Source organism: Salmo salar, unplaced genomic scaffold (genome assembly GCF_965601325.2).
Source record: "Salmo salar unplaced genomic scaffold, fSalSal1 ptg000838l, whole genome shotgun sequence".
Classification (NCBI taxonomy): domain Eukaryota; kingdom Metazoa; phylum Chordata; class Actinopteri; order Salmoniformes; family Salmonidae; genus Salmo; species Salmo salar.
The window spans coordinates 1056374-1073361 of record NW_027675516.1 but is presented as its reverse complement, the minus strand read 5'-3'; the positions used below and the strand labels follow the sequence as shown (position 1 = coordinate 1073361).

Below are 16988 nucleotides of genomic sequence, written 5' to 3'. Positions count from 1 at the left end.
GTATAGACCTAGTCTGTTCATTATATACATCTACATGATGTATTGTCACACCATGTAGGAGCAGTATAGACCTAGTCTGTTCATTATATACATCTACATGATGTATTGTTACACCATGTAGGAGCAGTATAGACCTAGTCTGTTCATTATATACATCTACATGATGTATTGTTAGTCCATGTAGGAGCAGTATCAACCGATAGTAGATGGCTACTTATTTAGATGTTGTTTGACTTAATTAAACTGCCTTAAATGTGCTGTGGTAAACATGTTTTATTCTCACTAATCAACCAACACATCCCTGTGTTTGTATGTCTCAATATAATAGTATTATTTAATTAAATCCATGTAAAATAATCTTTGTCTGAAAATAAAATCTGATCCTCAACTGCGTTTCCCTCCAGTCAGCAGACGGCGATGTGCGTCTTTCAGGCGATGCTGCAGCGTGACGTATAATCTAGTGGACGGTTCTTCATAAACAGCTCGTCAACCACCTCGGTAGCTTGCTAGCCAACATAGCCGAAAGAATCAAGCTATTTATACGCTTTCGGTCTATATTAGCTACTGTGTTTTAGACACACTTCTGTCGTATCTACTTGTTAACCTATTTAATTTAATATTACGTTATTTTTTATTAGTCAGCTATAGTAGCTGGCTGGTTAAGTTAGCATTAGCCTAGTCGCTAATGATAGCTAGCTAGCTAGCTAACATCCCCGAACATGAGCTCCCTAAACTACTCCCCTCCTGTTAAAGAAGAGGAGGTCTGCTGGACGGAGAAAGAAGCTCTGGGGCTGAACATTGTCGTGAAAGAGGAGAAGGAAGAAGAGGATGTTACAGTAAAACAAGAAGTAGAGGGTGAGGCTGTTACAGTGAAAGAAGAAGAGAAAGACGTTACAGTTAAACAAGAGGATGATGCTGTTTTTGGAGTGAAGAAGGAAGGAGAGATTACTGTCACATTGGAAGATGAAGAGGAGGAGACAGGAGATCTGAGTAACACCAGTAAGTACCGCCTTCAATTAGTTTTTAACTTTGGATATTCGGAGTTGGCTCGTCAATACCTCTTCAACGGAGGGCCCTGGGATGATGACTGATATGTCTAGAATCAGACGGCGTAGAGACAAGCTACCCCTTGTTTTCTCCGTTCCGTTTCCAAAAAGTGACTTAACATATATATTTGAGGAGGGTCTATCTGCTGACCGCAGACTGGGGGGCCACGGCATGTAGTGATTTTAATGTAGTGATGTTTTACTACACACCGTGACCCCCAATAGAGCCATGTGAGAGTTGGGTTGGCTACACCAAAGATTATGGATATACTGACAAGATGTCTCTCTGTCCTGACAAGGGGAGTCGTTGTCCACAAAGCTGCACTGTGGGTTGTCTCGCTCCCACCTATCCTGTCTTTGGATTGGTGGATACATCTTATTATTGTAATCTATTGTTTATATTCTATGAGGGTTGTTGTCGTCAACCGCCTGTATTCAATGGAGAGAGATGCTAAGCTACTAGCATGAATATGCATAGCGATCTGAAGACAACTCCTATAGTGTTTTTATCAAAGTTGTCGGTATGTCACGTGTCCACGTAACAACTTAATCATTACGAAACTTCTGTTAGATCAAGTAAACCTCACGTAGCAAATAAGCCATTCATTTTGTTGTTGACCAAATTCAACACTTTCCACATTGGGTTGATAATTGTTTCCACTTGGATACAACCAACTGTAACCTACTGGCATGACCTAGAGAGATACAACCTACTGTAGCCTACTGGCATGACCTAGAGAGATACAACCTACTGTAACCTACTGGCATGACCTAGAGAGATACAACCTACTGTAACCTACTGGCATGACCTAGAGAGATACAACCTACTGTAACCTACTGGCATGACCTAGAGAGTTACAACCTACTGTAGCCTACTGGCATGACCTACAGAGATACAACCTACTGTAGCCTACTGGCATGACCTAGAGAGATACAACCTACTGTAACCTACTGGCATGACCTAGAGTGTTACAACCTACTGTAACCTACTGGCATGACCTAGAGAGTTACAACCTACTGTAACCTACTGGCATGACCTAGAGAGTTACAACCTACTGTAACCTACTGGAATGACCTAGAGAGTTACAACCTACTGTAGCCTACTGGCATGACCTAGAGAGATACAACCTACTGTAACCTACTGGCATGACCTAGAGAGTTACAACCTACTGTAACCTACTGGCATGACCTAGAGAGATACAACCTACTGTAACCTACTGGCATGACCTACTGTATTCTTTCTACCAATTGATTGGTTGAAATTTTATGACGTGTATTTGTTCATATAGACACACCCCATGTGTTTAATAAAATCAACTGAATGTGCAGAACTTGAACTGAACTGATGCTTCAAGTATTTGATTAAATAATTAACACACACAAATGACTTGAGGAAGCCAGAGGTCAATATAACCAGAAGAAAATAACCAATTCCCCACCTGCTGCTGGCCTTCGTTAATTCTGACGTTATGCTCCTGAAGTTTCCGGTAAAATAGGCAAACTTTTTCCATTTCCGTTTGAAGTGCCAATTTATCTGACCATTTCTACCGATCTGCGTGCCAGTTATGAACGAGTTACAACACTTGTTTGGCTCCGCCACTTCCTGGGTCGGTGAAGTGAGGTATTAAATTTAAGGATTAAATCATTTAAGGAATATATCCGAGTCTCACGCTCATCACCTGTGGAATGCGGGGCTTCCAGCGAGGTGTGTATTTAATAGTATGTTGTACCTTGTTTCCCTCCTTCAGGGAACAGTAGTTATAGTCATAACATGTGGATTTAATAGTATGTTGTACCTAGTTTCCCTCCTTCAGGGAACAGTAGTTATAGTCATAACATGTGGATTTAATAGTATGTTGTACCTAGTTTCCCTCCTTCAGGGAACAGTAATTATAGTCATAACATGTGGATTTAATAGTATGTTGTACCTAGTTTCCCTCCTTCAGGGAACAGCAGTTATAGTCATAACGTGTGGATTTAATAGTATGTTGTACCTAGTTTCCCTCCTTCAGGGAACAGTAGTTATAGTCATAACATGAGGATTTAATAGTATGTTGTACCTAGTTTCCCTCCTTCAGGGAACAGTAGTTATAGTCATAACGTGTGGATTTAATAGTATGTTGTACCTAGTTTCCCTCCTTCAGGGAACAGTAGTTATAGTCATAACGTGTGGATTTAAGAGTATGTTGTACCTAGTTTCCCTCCTTCAGGGAACAGTAGTTATAGTCATAACATGAGGATTTAATAGTATGTTGTACCTAGTTTCCCTCCTTCAGGGAACAGTAGTTATAGTCATAACGTTAGGCTTGTAATATGATGAACTTATATACTGGATCTTGCTGTCGGACAGTTTTTTTGTATTCAGATCTCTGAAATGCTCTCTAACTACGTGACATTTAGTGTCTCCTTATGTTACGCTGGGAAAACAGTTTTCATGGGCACAGAAATCCTAAATTATTTCAGTTTACTAAATCCAATGGTTCTTACCGAGAGTCACCTTAACTTTATTGACAACACCCAAATGGATACTGTCATTAATGCGGTTCGTAAATAATTACACATAATACTTAATACTGTAGCCTTTTAGTTACAATCACATGTTCAACTATCATCAGCTGATCCAGGAAATCATTTTCTGCATGCCAGTCAAATGTAGTTCTTCATTCATTACACCGGTAAAGACAGTTATGCCGTGCTCCATGTTGGATCCAACATCCCTAACAAATTGATGTTTATAATGCGTTATTGTCTACTTGATTTACAGTAGGGTCTCGTTAGTCCATTTGGAAATGGAGATACTTAGCTCATAATGTGTAGAGAACTGTTCCTTGATGGATAGGCTATTGTACAACACACAGAGCTATTTTCCTTTATTCAGAACATTTAGAATGACAACACATTACAGAGTAGCCTAGTGGGATTATTCACAAAATTATCTGGTGATCAGGTTATGAATTGTCATGACAAAGACATTTTAGTCTCCTTGTTTCACCTAAAATATTAAATGATTTATAGTCCTAGGTCTATGTTGTTGTTAGGTGAAGTTATGGGTCCTACAGTAGGTCTATGTTATTGTTAGGTGAGATTATAGACCATTTTGGCATACACTTAGTGGACAAAACCTCATTGTCAGGCTGATGTCAGGCTGATGGAAAACTAGCCAATGATCATTTTACTGGTTGAAGTCGTTTTTAAATATAAAGTAGTACATTTTCGACAATAACACAAACATTATATTAAATCAGGACATTCAAACGAGCCTTTCAATTATAATCCAAAGTAGTGTCAAATGATAATAATAATCATAATCAACCTGGAAATGGAGGCTATTTTTGCTGTCAGCCTATGAGAACTCCCCTGAGTTTTCCCCCACGGTGGTGAATTAGTGAATAGACACAGAGCTTAATGTGAGTTTCCTTGAGTAGCACTCCTGATCTAGTGCTGTAATATTCAGAATACATTGTGAAAACTAATCTTTGCTCACCATTTTTTAAATATATATTTTTTTTTCACCCCTTTTTTCTCCCCAATTGGTACTTACAGTCTTGTCTCATCGCTGCAACTCCCATACGGACTCTGGAGAGGCGAAGGTCGAGAGCCCTGCGTCCTCCGAAACACAACCCAACCTAGCCGCACTGCTTCTTGACACAATGCCCATCCAACCCGGAAGCCAGCAGCACCAATGTGTCGGAGGAAACACCGTACACCTGGCGACCTGGTCAGTGTGCACTGCGCCCGGCCCGACACAGGAGTCGCTAGTGCTTGATGAGACAAGGATATCCCTGCCGGGCAAACCCTCCCCTAACCCGGACGACGGTGGGCCAATTGTGCGTCGCCCCATGGGCCTCCCGGTCGCGGCCGGCTGCAACAGAGCTTGGACTCGAACCCAGATCTCTAATGGCACAGCTTAGGCCACTTGCTCACCATTTTTGCTCCAGGCAGATATACTACATCCATAACTAGCGGTTTCTGCATTAGCAGGGAGGTGTTTCTGCAATGAAATTGTGTGCGCATCGCCCTTGTCGCAATTTTAGCAAACACAGAAAGGTGCCTATATTTCAGAACAAAAGTCGCCTGGCACACTGCTTAGGAGTTCAACACCTTTTACTTATTTCTGGTTACTACTAATGTGAAAACAAGACTAAATATGACTATTGTTGCTCACTTGACTGTCTTAAGACAATTGTCAAGCAATTTTAACATTCATTACAGACGTCAATTGTTGTACAGTATCATGGCTACGCTGTTGGCATCACCTTTTTCAGTGGATTTCTGCTGTTGTGAGCCTTTAACTATCTGTCTGACTTGTTCACACAGGAGAGAGACGTGACTATCATGGATCCTCTGGGGAGCCTCAACATCATGATGCTAACGAGTCAGAGAAGAGTCTGTCCAGATTCTATCACCTCAAGAAACACCAGCAGAGACCCACAGGGAAGAAATATATCTGCTGCTCTGACTGTGGAAAACATTGCAAATCTTCATCAGAACTTAAAATACACCAGCGAACACACACAGGAGAGAAATCTCACCACTGTTTTGATTGTGGGAAGAGTTACTTAAGATTAAAAGCACTAAAAGTACATCTGAGAATTCACACTGGAGAGAAACCTTACAGCTGTGATCAATGTGGGAGGAGTTTTACTACATCTTTCTCTCTGACTCTACACCAGAGAATACACACAGGAGAGAAACCATACAGCTGTACTCAATGTGGGAAGAGTTTTACTCAGTCAAGCAACCTGTTATCACACCAGAGGATACACACAGGAGAGAAATCTTTTAGTTGTAATCAATGTGTGAAAAGTTTTATTTCATCTAGTGACCTGACTGTACACCAGAGAACACACACAGGAGAGAAATCTTATAGCTGTGATCAATGTGGGAAGACTTATATTTCATCTTGCCATCTGACTAGACACCAGCGAGTACACACAGGAGAGAAACCTTATAGCTGTAATCAATGTGGGAAGAGTTTTACTCGGCCAGACAGCCTGATATCACACCAGAGAACACACACAGGAGAGAAACAATATAGCTGTGATCAATGTGGGAAGAGTTTTGCTGCATCTGGCTCTCTGACTCTACACCAGAGAATACACACAGGAGAGAAATCTTATAGTTGTGGTCAATGTGGGAAGAGTTTTACTACATCTGGCTATCTTACTCTACACCAAAGAACACACACAGGAGAGAAATCTTATAGTTGTGGTCAATGTGGGAAGAGTTTTACTACATCTAGCTCTCTGACTCGACACCAGAGAAGACACACAGGAGAGAAACCTTCTAGCTGTGGTAAATGTGGGAAGAGTTTTACAACATCTGGCTGTCTCTCCAGATCAAAACACCTCAAGAAACACCTGCAGAGATCCACAGGGAAGAGAACTCACTGCTCCTCTGACTGTGGAAAGAAATTCACCTCTTCATCAGGCATTAAAATTCATCAGAGAATCCACACAGGAGAGAAATATTTTAGCTGTGGTCAATGTGGCAAGAGTTTTACTAGTTCAACCAGCCTCATATCACACCAGAGAATCCACACAGGAGAGAAACCTTATAGCTGTGATCAATGTGGGAAGAGTTTTACTTCATCTAGCCATCTGACTCTACACCAGAGAACACACACAGGAGAGAAACCTTTTAGCTGTGATCAGTGTGACAAGAGATTCTCCGGTAAAAGACATCTGATCAAACATCAGAAAATACATGAATGAGTTGTTTCATGATATCAATGATATAATGTCACAATGTAGAATGTTTTAACATTGTAGAAGGAGTATTTTAATGATGTCACAATGTAGAACCCTAAAAGTTTGTCCCCTGTTCTATTGATTTCAACATGATATGGATATTAACCTCAGGGGGAAAATCCAGGCTCTGAAATGGAAGAGTTACTATTTATGTGATTTAACAAAAAGTGACTAACACAAAAAGAGTTGTGTTACACTTACCATGTTGGTGACCCACTTGAATCAAAATGCAACACTTCAAAATGTATCTGGCTGTTTTCTACAAATTGTCCTCTAACCAGGGATGTACACATTATTCCCAGATTCCGTGTGGTTTTTGAGCTGTTAGTTTTAACAGGACGTGCAACCTCATCTCCCTCCTCTCGGCACAATTGATTTCAACATGATATCGATGAGTTATGACAAATAAGTGTTGTGTTCCTTTGTTCAGCGACCCCTACATTTAAATGCATCACTCCAAAATGTAGCTGACTGTCTTCTGCAGGTTGTCCTCTAACCAGTGAGGTAAAATATATCTCCATTTCCATGTGTTTTTTTAGTTGTGTTAGTTTCAACATCACGTATAACCTGATTTCCCCCCTAATCGATATCAGTGATTTATTGCTACTTGTCAAAACAACAGTGTTTTTGGTTGTTGTGTCCATGATGAGGACAATTTGGTTTTGTAACTGTCTCAAGGGTGGGCAGTCAAAAAGTTTTGTGTTTAGCGTTTAGCCAGTGAGTTGCCATGGATCTTTTTTTGACTGCACGTTTTTCCGTATTGGAGATGAGTTTTGTTCGGGCTCGTTCCAAGGGGACGAGAGTTCTAGAAGCTAGTGGGGAAGAAATACTTTTTTTCTTGTTTATAATTGTTGACAGCCAGTAGACACCATGTTTATATTGGTGAAGGTGAAGCATTGTAGTTGATTATAATGTGAAATGGAAGTTGTTTTCTGTTGGTGGTAAGCATTCTCTTAAGGTGTTACAGTCTTTGGTTTTTCCATTTATATTTTGAGGTTTGGATTTTTGCACGTCTAGCTCGTTAGCACGTCTAGCCTCTTACATCTAGACGTTCCGCTAGCTCCAATATCCAATGATGGGCGTGGCGCGAAATACAAAGTCCTCGAAAATCCGAAAACTTCAATTTTTCAAACATATGACTATTTTACAGCATTTTAAAGACAAGACTCTCCTTTATCTAACTACACTGTACAAATTTCTGGCGCCTTCTGAGAGCCTATGGGAGTGTTAGAAAATGTCACGTCATGCCAGAGATCCCCTGTTTTGGTTAGAGATGATCAAGAAGGCCATGAAATGGTCAGAGAGAGCGCTTCCTGTTTGGAATCTTCTCAGGTTTTGGCCTGCCAAATGAGTTCTGTTATACTCACAGACACCATTCAAACAGTTTTAGAAACTTTAGGGTGTTTTCTATCCAAATCAAACAATTATAGGCATATTCTAGTTTCTGGGCAGGAGTAGTAACCAGATTAAATCGGGTACGTTTTTTATCCGGCCGTGCAAATACTGCCCCCTATCCCCAACAGGTTAATCCATTTGCACACACTGTATATAGATTTTTCTGTTGTGTTATTGACTGTACGTTTGTTTATCCCACTTGTAACTCTGTGTTGTTTGTGTCGCACTGCTTTGCTTTATCTTGGCCAGGTCGCAGTTGTAAATGAGAACTTGTTCTCAACTGGCCTACCTGGTTAAATAAATCAATAAAATCTTAACTTTATTGACAACACCCAAATGGATACTGTCATTAACGCGGTTCTTCAATAATTACACATAATTCTTAATGCTTTAGCAAACATTATATTAAACAGGACATTCAAATATCCTTACAATTATAATCCAAAGTAGTGTGAAATGAACTCATCATCAACCTGGAAATGGAGGTTACTCCCCTGAATTTCCCCCATTCACATTCAGAATACATTGTGAAAAACTAAAATCTTTGCTCAACATTGTGCCAAAAGTCGTCCGGCACACTGCTTAGAGTTTCAACAACATGAATAACGTATTTCTTGCCTACAATCATCAATGACACTACGAATGTGAAAACAAGACAAAATATGACTATTCTTGCTCATTTTAAGGCAAATATCAAATAATTTTAACATTCATTACAGACGTCAATTGTTGTCCAACATCATGGCTCCGCTGTTGGCATCACCTTTTACAGTGGATTACTGCTGTTGTGGGCCTTTAATTATAATTTCACATTATAATCAACTACAATGCTTCACCTTCACCAATATAAACATGGTGTCTACTGGCTGTCAACAATTATAAACAAGAAAAAATATATATATTTTCCCCACTAGCTTCTAGTACTCTCATCTTCCTAAAACTTGGAACGAGCCCAAACAAAACTCATCTCCAATACGGAAAACCATGCAGTCATAATAAATTATAAATTGTGATCCATGGTAACGGACTGGCTAAACACAAAACACAAAACTTTTTAACTGCCCACCCTTGAGACAATCAGCAACCAAGTTGTCCTCACCACAGACATGTCTGATTTCAAGAGGAAACTCCTGCAATATCCATAGTAACTTTCCACCTCACTGCGGAGCTTCTCTCTCTTTTCAGGGTTCACTAGATAGGCATGTTGTTGGATCGGGGCCCAGTCCCCAATGTCATGCTCTAGTACATTTGGGTTGGCACATCTGAGAATGAACCCTGATATTATAAAAGCAGGGCAACAATGTCATTATAATTGTACCAAAAAATTGTCAGTTGGTTGCATAAATAATTATCACTACTAAATGTTACATGAAATGTAAATATGAAATATTTGATTGCATAGTCATATTTTCAATTACATGTTGCTAGATGGGATATCCCCGATGTCAAAACACAGTTTTAACGTGTCCAAATCAATAACCAATATGCAGAAACAGTTTGTGATAAATTGAAAACCTAAACATAACATGTGCTATATACACAAACATCTGCCACAATAATCATATTACTTGTATTTTTTAAACAAGCTCCTTATAAACTGCACCAGAAACACTGTTGTTTTGACAAGTAGCAATAAATCACTGATATCGATTAGGGGGGAAATCAGGTTGTACGTGATGTTGAAACTAACACAACTAAAATAAACACATGGAAATGGGAGATATATTTTACCTCACTGGTTAGACGACAACCTGCAGAAGACAGTCTGCTACATTTTGGAGTGATGCATTTTGATTCAAGTGCGTCACCAACGTGGTAAGTGTAACACAACTCTTTTTTTGTTAGTCACTTTTTGTTAAATCTCATAAATAGTAACTCTTCCATTTCAGAGCCTGGATTTCCCCCCTGAGGCTAATATCCATATCATGTTGAAATCAATAGAACAGGGGACAAACGTTTAGGGTTCTACATTGTGACATCATTAAAATACTCCTACTACAATGTTAAAACATTCTACATTGTGACATCATTAAAATATTCCTACTACAATGTTAAAACATTCTACAATGTGACATTATATCATTGATATCATGAAACAACTCCATGTATTTTCTGATGTTTGATCAGAGATCTTTAATCAGATTATCTCTTGTCACACTGATCACAGCTACAAGGTTTCTCTCCTGTGTGTGTTCTCTGGTGTGATATCAGGCTGCATGACTGAGTAAAACTCCTCCCACATTGACCACAGTTATAAGGTTTCTCTCCTGTGTGTATTCTCTGGTGTGCAGTCAGATTTCCAGATTGACCAAAACTCTTCCCACATTGATTACAGCTATAAGGTCTCTCTCCTGTGTGGATTCTCTGGTGAATTTTAATGCCTGATGGGGAGGTGAATCTCTTCCCACAGTCAGAGCAGCAGTGAGGTTTCTTCCCTGTGGATCTCTGCAGGTGTTTCTTGAGGTGTTCTAATGTGGAGAGACTCTTCTCTGCCTCTTCAGCATCATGATGTTGTTGAGGCTCCCCAGAGGATCCACGATAGTCCTGTCTCTCTCCTGTGTGAACAACAAAGTCAGACAGATGATTAAAGGCCCACAACAGCGGTAATCCACTGTAAAAGGTGATGCCAACAGCGGAGCCATGATGTTGGACAACAATTGACGTCTGTAATGAATGTAATGATTACTTGACATTTGTCTTAAAATGAGCAAGAATAGTCATATTTTGTCTTGTTCTCACATTAGTAGTAACATCGATGATTGTAGGCTAGAAATAAATTATTACAGTTGTTGAAACTCTAAGCAGTGTGCCACACGAGGGCAATTTGATTGTAGAAACACCTCCCTGCTAATAAGGAAACCACTAGTTATGGATGTAGTATATCTGGTAATGAGGAAACCACTAGTTATGGATGTAGTATATCTGGTAATGAGGAACCCACTAGTTATGGATGTAGTATATCTGGTAATGAGGAAACCACTAGTTATGGATGTAGTATATCTGGTAATGAGGAAACCACTAGTTATGGATGTAGTATATCTGGTAATGAGGAAACCACTAGTTATGGATGTAGTATATCTGGTAATGAGGAAACCACTAGTTATGGTTGTAGTATATCTGGTAATGAGGAAACCACTAGTTATGGATGTAGTATATCTGGTAATGAGGAAACCACTAGTTATGGATGTAGTATATCTGGTAATGAGGAAACCACTAGTTATTTTTGTAAAGTTATTTTTGAATCTGGCAATGCGGTTGCATTCACGAGATGTTAATCTATAATTCTTTGAATGACAATATTATATTTTACCAATGTTTTTGAATAGTAATATTTTAATTTGTTGTGCTGATTCACTGGTGGTATTGGACGGAAAATATTTTCTGAACATCACCGCCATTGTAAAATTCTGTTTTTGGATATAAATATAAACTTGATAGAACAAAAAATGCATGTATTGTCTAACATAATGTCCTAGGAGTGTCATCTGATGAAGATTGTCAAAGGTTAGTGCATAATTTTAGCTGGTTTTCTGCTTTTGGTGACGCCTGTCTTTGCATTGAAAATAGCTGTATGTAATGTTTTGTCAATGTACTGTCCTAACATAATCTAACTTTATGCTTTCGCCGTAAAGCCTTTTTGAAATCGGACAACGTGGTTAGATTAAGGAGATGTTTATCTTTCAAAGGGTGTAAGATAGTTGTATTTTTGAGAAATTTGAATTATGACTTTTAATTGTTTTCAAATTTGGCGCTCTTGATATTTCACCTGTTGTTGATAGGGTGTACCAGGGGTGGGACGCTAGCGTCCCACGTAGCCCATAGAAGTTAATGCACCACCACTAATGAGTTGTGGAGCATCTCAAAGCAAATGTTTCTTCACCTCAAACAGCAAGTGCACCTCAGCCACGCTCAAGGTCCTAAACGATATATCTTAACCGCCATCGATAAGAAACAATACTGTGCAGCCGTATTCATTGACCTGGCCAAGGCTTTCGACTCTGTCAATCACCACATCTTCATCGGCAGACTCAACAGCCTTGGTTTCTCAAATGACTACCTCGCCTGGTTCACCAACTACTTCTCTGATAGAGTTCAGTGTGTCAAATCAGAGGGCCTGTTGTCCGGACCTCTGGCAGTCTCTATGGAGGTGCCACAGGGTTCAATTCTTGGGCCGACTCTCTTCTCTGTATACATCAATGATGTCGCTCTTGCTGCTGGTGATTCTATGATCCACCTCTACGCAGACGACACCATTCTGTATACTTCTGGCCCTTCTTTGGACATTGTGTTAACAACCCTCCAGACGAGCTTCAATGCCATACAACTCTCCTTCCGTGGCCTCCAACTGCTCTTAAATACAAGTAAAACTAAATGCATGCTCTTCAACCGATCGCTGCCTGCACCTGCCCGTCCGTCCAGCATCACTACTCTGGACGGTTCTGACTAAGAATATGTGGACAACTACAAATACCTAGGTGTCTGGTTAGACTAAACTCTCCTTCCAGACTCACTATAAGCATCTCCAATCCAAAGTTAAATCTAGAATTGGCTTCCTATTTCGCAACAAAGCATCTTTCATTCATGCTGCCAAACATACCCTTATAAAACTGACCATCCTACCGATCCTCGACTTCGGCAATGTCATTTACAAAATAGCTTCCAATACCCTACTCAATAAATTGGATGCAGTCTATCACAGTGCCATCCGTTTTGTCACCAAAGCCCCATATACTACCCACCACTGCGACCTGTACGCTCTCGTTGGCTGGCCCTCGCTTCATACTCGTCGCCAAACCCACTGGCTCCAGGTCATCTACAAGACCCTGCTAGGTAAAGTCCCCCCTTATCTCAGCTCGCTGGTCACCATAGCAGCACCCACCTGTAGCACGCGCTCCAGCAGGTATATCTCTCTGGTCACCCCCAAAGCCAATTCCTCCTTCGGCCGCCTCTTCTTCCAGTTCTCTGCTGCCAATGACTGGAACGAACTACAAAAATCTCTAAAACTGGAAACACTTATCTCCCTCACTAGCTTTAAGCACCAGCTGTCAGAGCAGCTCACAGATTACTGCACCTGTACATAGCCCATCTATAATTTAGCCCAAACAACTCCCTCTTCCCCTACTAAATTTATTTATTTTGCTCTTTTGCACCCGAGTATTTCTACTTTGCACACCCATCTACTGTCATATCTACCATTCCAGTGTTTTACTTGCTATATTGTATTTACTTCGCCACCATGGCCTATTTATTGCTTTTACCTGCCTTATCTCACCTCATTTGCTCACATTGTATATAGACTTATTTTTCTACTGTATTATTGACTGTATGTTTGTTTTACTCCACGTGTAACTCTGTGTTGTTGTATGTTGTCGAACTGCTTTGCTTTATCTTGGCCAGGTCACAATTGTAAATGAGAACTTGTTCTGAACTTGCCTACCTGGTTAAATAAAGGTGAAATAAAAAATAAAATAAAAGATCAATGTCCCTGTTTTATTAGATAGTACTCACTGTATTTACTGGTGTTAATCAGATCAATGTCCCTGTTTTATTAGATAGTACTCACTGTATTTACTGGTGTTAATCAGATCAATGTCCCTGTTTTATTAGATAGTACTCACTGTATTTACTGGTGTTAATCAGATCAATGTCCCTGTTTTATTAGATATTACTCACTGTATTTACTGGTGTTAATCAGATCAATGTCCCTGTTTTATAAGATGGTACTCACTGTATTTACTGGTGTTAATCAGATCAATGTCCCTGTTTTATTAGATAGTACTCACTGTATTTACTGGTGTTAATCAGATCAATGTCCCTGTTTTATTAGATAGTACTCACTGTATTTACTGGTAATAATCAATTCTCCAGTCTTCTCTTCTTCGTCCTCCTCTAATGTGACAGTAATATCCCCCTCTTCATCCTTCATTCCAAAAACGTCTTCATCTTCTTTCACTTCATCCTCTTCTTTCACAGTAACATCCTCCTCCTCCTTCACTCTGAACACGTCTTCCTCTTCTTTCACTGAAACGTCTTTCTCTTCTTCTTTCACGGTAACAGCCTCACCCTCCACTTGTTTTTGTATTGTAACATCTTTCTCTTCTTCCTCCTCTTTCACCAGAGCTTCTTTCTCCGTCCAGCAGACCTCTTCTTTAACAGGAGGAGAGTAGCTTAGTGAACTCATGGTCGGGGATAATAGCTAGTTAGCATTAGCGACTAGACTAGTGCTAACTTAACCACCCAGCTAGCTGACTTACAACGTAAATATTACATAAAATGGAGTACTATGTTTAAATCACAGTGGCAATTAAACCACGAAATTGTCTTAAGAACTTGAATGTTCAGACTTTGTCAGCTAGCGAGCTACCGAGGTGGCTGCAGTTGTTGAAGAAGCGTTCCGTCCACTAGATTATACGTCACACTAGAAACATCGCCTGAAAGACACATATCGCCATCTCCTGTCTGGAGGGAGGAAACGCAGTTGAGGAGGGAAAACTATTTTTATTCTTCATTGAATTATAATATTATAAAGCAGTTTAGGAAAACGTTTTTTCTCTCCATTAAATATGAATATTATATCAACACGTACAAAGAGCAACAAGTGTTGTTTGATTAGTTCAGATTTTTTTTTATGAGAATTTAAAACAAACTCTACATCTACTCCACATCTGTATTTCTGATTCAGTCAAATAACTAGATATCAAAATAAGCACCTAGTTATTGATACCCTTGATAAAGATGAGCTAAAATGACTGTATGAAATAAATAAATAAACTTTACCCACTACCAGGATATTTTAGCCCAAAACCTGGTTACCTCTCTGCTAGGAGGCTGAGACTTGGCCATAAGTGGATCTTCCAGCAAGACACATCAACATCCACAAAGAAATGGTTATTTGGGCACAAAAATCAACATTTTCAATGGCCATCTCAGTCTTCGGACTTGAACTCCATTGAAAACCTGTGGTTTGAATTGAACAGGGCAGTCCATAAGACAGACTAAATAAATCAAGGACCTGGAGAGATTCTGTATGGAGGAATGGTCTAAGATCCCACCCAATGTGTTCTCTAATCTCATTAAACATTTCAGTGTCATTATCCTCCCAAGGGGAGGGTGCTGGAGTATTGAAAACATGGGTGGCAATAATTCAGACCCCTACCTTTTCAGAATTACATGTTAAACTCTATATTTTTCTCTGAGCAATTGTATTAGTATAAAATAATATAATTTCCCTTTATTTTTTATACAATATAGCTCAGTATTTGAATTCTTTATTTTATAGAGTCGTTTTTGCTCATCTTTATCAAGGGTGTCAACAATTTTGTCCCCCACTGTACCTCCATACTGCTGCTACATGGTGTAACAATACATCATGTAGATGTATATAATGAACAGACTAGGTCTATACTGCTCCTACATGGTGTAACAATACATCATGTAGATGTACATAATGAACAGACTAGGTCTATACTGCTCCTACATGGTGTAACAATACATCATGTAGATGTATATAATGAACAGACTAGGTCTATACTGCTCCTACATGGTGTAACAATACATCATGTAGATGTATATAATGAACAGACTAGGTCTATACTGCTCCTACGTGGTGTAACAATACATCATGTAGATGTATATAATGAACAGACTAGGTCTATACTGCTCCTACATGGTGTAACAATACATCATGTAGATGTATATAATGAACAGACTAGGTCTATACTGCTCCTACATGGTGTAACAATACATCATGTAGATGTATATAATGAACAGACTAGGTCTATACTGCTCCTACATGGTGTAACTATACATCATGTAGATGTATATAATGAACAGACTAGGTCTATACTGCTCCTACATGGTGTAACAATACATCATGTGGGGCTTTAAGGCGATGTTAGTGTGACGTATAATGTAGTGGACGGAACGCTTCATAATTTTTTTTTTTTTTTGCACAAATCTTTATTTAACTTGCTGTAAATAACAGTAACATGCAAAACATAAACAACAGCAGCAACAGGGGATTTGTAGATCAGTCATTCTGCAGTCGCCTGCAGTGTCGAACAAGCCCAATACCAAACCAATCAGGTGGTTGCTTGATGAAATGAAGCTTCAGACGCCATTGATGACGTGCTGCTGATAAAGTGATACAGGCATCGGTACACTGCTTTGAAGTTTACTGCTTATCGATTTGGACGCAGGCCTCGTAGCTCCGGTATCAAAAGTAACATCCCTACTGACAACAAGGCAGCAGAGTCTACCGTGCTAATGCGTTCCCACTAGATATCACAACCACACAGTATATGAAAGCATGAGGTGTGGCTGACGTTTACAAGCTGGAGCTAAATACCGAGCTAGCTCAAACTCTGTAGCACATAGTGCATTGTGGGTAGTTTAGAAGATATCCGGAAATAAGTTTAAGAAATATGTAACAACGCAAAAACATAACTGTTTGTACTTATAGGTAACCAGATTGTGACTACAACTAAGTTACTAAGTCTTTAACCACACTGTGTTGTTACACGGGTGAGTAAAAACGAACGCTTCCTACCCTTTAACTTTTTGTCAGAAAATAAAATAAACATTTTACTCAACTGCGTTACCCACTCCAGTCAGCAGATGGCGGTGTGGGAATTTAAGGTAATGCTGTTGGTGTGACGTATAATTTAGTGGACGGAACGCTTCTTTCAACAGCAGCAACAGTTATTCAGCCTCCTCGGTAGCTTGCTAGACAAAATAGCCGAACCGATAAAGCTCTTTAGACGCGTTAGTGTATATTAGCCACTGTGTTTTAAACCCA

The 16988-nt window shown here is 39.6% G+C and overlaps 1 protein-coding gene across 1 annotated transcript; it reads left to right on the top strand.

Annotated features, from left to right (window-relative positions):
* The first annotated feature begins 479 nt into the window (after positions 1–479).
* LOC145877308 (uncharacterized) lies at positions 480–7611 on the top strand. The gene is made up of 2 exons (XM_082972620.1): positions 480–999; positions 5364–7611. Exons 1-2 carry the CDS (start codon positions 720–722, stop codon positions 6758–6760), a joined length of 1677 nt encoding a protein of 558 aa, XP_082828746.1. The 5' UTR covers positions 480–719; the 3' UTR covers positions 6761–7611.
* Positions 7612–16988: the final 9377 nt, after the last annotated feature.

Excerpts from the sequence above, each read along its gene's own strand:
- LOC145877308 (XM_082972620.1), top strand. The coding sequence starts at position 720 with ATGAGCTCCCTAAACTACTCCCCTCCTGTTAAAGAAGAGGAGGTCTGC. Across the intron at positions 1,000-5,363 it reads AGGAGATCTGAGTAACACCA|GAGAGAGACGTGACTATCAT; the intron begins GTAAGTACCGCC and ends TTGTTCACACAG.